This window comes from Priapulus caudatus, unplaced genomic scaffold (genome assembly GCF_000485595.1).
Source record: "Priapulus caudatus unplaced genomic scaffold, Priapulus_caudatus-5.0.1 Scaffold949, whole genome shotgun sequence".
NCBI lineage: Eukaryota > Metazoa > Priapulida > Priapulimorpha > Priapulimorphida > Priapulidae > Priapulus > Priapulus caudatus.
This window is the reverse complement of record NW_014578010.1, coordinates 58,736-62,228: the sequence shown is the minus strand read 5'-3', so window position 1 is coordinate 62,228 and position 3,493 is coordinate 58,736. Positions and strand designations below refer to the sequence as shown.

At 49.7% G+C, this 3,493-nt stretch overlaps 1 protein-coding gene across 1 annotated transcript in view; it reads left to right on the top strand.

Moving 5' to 3' along the window:
* Nucleotides 1-3,493, top strand: part of LOC106814598 (muscle M-line assembly protein unc-89-like) — a 21,423-nt gene that overhangs the window by 14,904 nt on the left and 3,026 nt on the right. The window contains exons 5-6 of the mRNA XM_014818938.1: nt 1,535-1,679; nt 2,191-3,487. Coding sequence (XP_014674424.1) covers nt 1,535-1,679; nt 2,191-3,487 — 1,442 coding nt within the window. The remainder of the gene's footprint in view (nt 1-1,534; nt 1,680-2,190; nt 3,488-3,493) is intronic.

The window sequence follows — 3,493 nt, the reverse complement described above, 5'->3', positions numbered from 1 at the left end:
GATAGATAGATAGATAGATAGATAGATAGATAGATAGATAGATAGATAGATAGATAGATAGATAGATAGATAGATAGATAGATAGATAGATAGATAGGTAAATAGATAGATAGATAGATAGATAGATAGATAGATAGATAGATAGATAGATAGGTAAATAGATAGATAGATAGATAGATAGATAGATGCAATCGCAAGCATCACTTAATCGCTTTCATCGTTGCGAGCAGTACACAGCGGCCTCACGGATGTAGACATCGTGGAGTCGATGAAGGTGATCGTTGAAGATACGGAGTGAAAGCAGGGATAGGTGATGAGATAGGGGCACGATGTTGCCTAGTCACAGTGTCTCTGTGCGTGTCTCTGCTGGAACCTGATTGCTAGCTAGCAGCAGGCAGCGGACGTCTCCTGTAGGCATTCAATGTGTTGTCAAACAGGCTTTACGATAATCCGTGGCTAACAAAACCTGACAAACAACAGCAGCAGCAGGCCCGACTCCGATGTAAGATGGCTGTCCCCACCTAGCTGGGGAGCACAGCAGTCGGACAGTCGCTACTATGTATTCATGCAGGTAGAAACGCGCCCGTGTAAAACAGAAACAGTATAATGGCACAGTAATGTCAAACAATAATGTCGACACAGTAGTATAAACAGCACTGTGATGTCAGACGAGCACCAAACACGCGCAATTGCAGGTGCAACATAGCTAAGAAATACACACATAGGTGCACGTGTAAAATGGACACGTAACGCAGCTAACTCGAGATGTAACGTAACCACGCAACGTCGCGTGCAATATGTGAAAGGAGTGACATGTAATATAGGCATCTGTGTGGATGTACCATAAACGCGTGCCACACATCTCTTCCTGTAGGTGTGTCCTGAGCACACAGCACAGGTAGTGACAGGTGCAGCACGGACACGTAACACACGCTGTTCGTGAGGGGACCTCTGCAAGTATGCAGCCACACGTGCGCAGCCTGTACGTGCTTACACAGGGGCACAATAAACCGATCATAACACAACAGTGATATTTGCACACGGCGATTCGCATACCGTAAGGAAACCGCTTTTAGCGAACTTGGTACTATTCCCACAACCACGTTAAGGTGGTATACAACAGTATAAGGCGCGTTCATAGGCAGCAACCTTAAATTAGCATCGAACAGAAATTAATAAAAAAAATACTTAGGGAGTTCGGCGCATACGTCCGTGAACTTGGTACTATGCCCACAACCACGTTAAGGTGTTGTACAACAGTACAAAGCGTCCATAGGCAGCAGGTCTGAATAAGCATAGAACAAAATATATTTAGGGTTTTTGGCGCATACGGCAGTGAACTTGGTACTGTGCCCACAACCACGTTAAGGTGTTGTACAACAGCAGAGGGCGTCCATAGGCAGCAGGCCTGAAGCGAAAGCATCAAACAGAAATTAATTAAAAAATACTTAGAGAGTTTCGGCGCATACGTCAACGAACTTGGTACTATATGCCCTAACGACCATGTTAACGCCACGCGTTCACTTGTTTGCAGCCACCAGAAGTCGTCCACGTTCCATTGAAGAGCCACGACATCGTGGGTCTTGGTATAAACATTCAGGGAAACATGACCGATGGAATATTCATATCGAACGTTCTCAGCCGCGGTCCAGCCAGCGAGTCTGGCAAGGTGCAGAAAGGTGAGCCGATTGAGATCGCGAGCTAAACTATGTGGAAATTATCAATATCAACATGAAAATCAACATCGACATCAATATCAGCATCAACACCAATATCAACGTCAATATCAACACCATCATCAACATCAACATAAAAATCATTATTATTACTCATACAATATCTAAAAAATGGAAGAAAAACTCGTCGATAAATTACAAATACTGAACTGGCCATTAAATGATTACCTGATGCTAAAACTATATCCGACATGACAAAAAACGTCACCAGTTAGTATCAAATACATTTTAAAGCCTCTTCCGGTTAACCCTACACATTAAAAAGCCATTACCGCGCTTCGCAGTTCGAACCACCCACAATCTTCCACACGAACAGTCGATGGTATCCTCTAGCTGACCTTTCTCTCCCTTCCTGTCTTTTTTCCTGTCCTTTCCCTGCCCTCTCTTCTTCCCTTTTCTTTCATTCTGACTTGCTTCCCTTCCTTTCTGACTTCCTTCTCTGCTCTTCATGCAGGTGATCGCATCCTCAGCGTGCGCGTCTCCTTCCGTAACGTCACCTACGAGGACGCGTTGACAATCCTCAGCTACGGCTCACCCTACGACGTCGAACTCGAGCTGGAGAAAGCGCGCGCCGGTCCGAAACCGTCCCCGCCGACGCGCGCCGGCAGCACGCGCGGTGGCGACGACAGCGGGTTGTGCAGTCACCCGATGTACCGCAGCCGCTCGACGAACGACCTTGACGAGGTCGACCGCGGCGAGGCGGTGGCGCGTCGGTTGCGCAGCAGCGGCATCATGACGCGTCGGCCCGCGGCGACGACGACGGCGACGGGTACGACGTCGGTCGCCGAGCAGTATGTTCAGAGCTCGGCGTCGACGCGGTCGCTCAACGAGAGGTTTCTCGTGCAGGCGGCCGCCGAGGGAGAGAACGGAAAGGCGGGGAAGATTAGCGTGAGGGACATCGCCATTGCTAAGCCGAAACGCGCGCCACCGCGGGTGATGGCGGCGGGAGGGGCTCCTGAGGTAGCGCACGATCCGACGACTGCTACGCGAAAAGAGGAGGAGATGGTGGTGAGAGATGACTACGGGGTGGATGGCGCGGTGAGGCGCGAGGATGAGAAGGAGGAGAAGACATCGAAGAAAGAGGAGAAGGAGAAGGAGAAGACGTCGAAAGGAAAGGAGAAGAAGGACAAGAAGAAAGACAAGGAAGCGAAAATTATCATAGCCGGCGGCGGTGGAGAATCGGAGAAGAAGGATGAGAAGGAAGACGAAAAGAAATCGACGTCTTCTTCCTCTTCCTCGAACTCTTCGTCGTCCTCTTCCTCGTCTTCCGACATTGACGGCAAAGAGAAGTCGGAGAAGAAGAAGGTGAAGAAGCTGACCAAGCTAAAGAAGGACAAAGTAAAAGGAAAAGACAAGGACAAGAAGAAGGAGAAGAAAGAGAAGAGCAAGGATAAGAAAGTGAAATCAAACGAAGTAGAGAATGACGCCACGCGCTACAAGGAAGTCGAGATAGCGATTAACGAGAGAGGCATAGACATCGGCGAGCAGAAGACAGAACGACTGATATCCACCGAGAGTGAGATCTCCACCATCACCACCACGACGACGACGACAAGAACAGAGGTCGACCATCAACAGCAGGCAACGCCCGACTTACTGAAGGAGGTGAGGACCGACGTCGCAACGGAGCCGACGACGAAGACGAGGAAGATGGCGCCACCGAAACCGTCGCCGCGTCGCAAGAGCCAGGAGCTGAAGCCGGGCGACGTCGGCCACCAGCCGCCGCCCCTCCCCGCATCCCCACCCCCGGAGCTTGA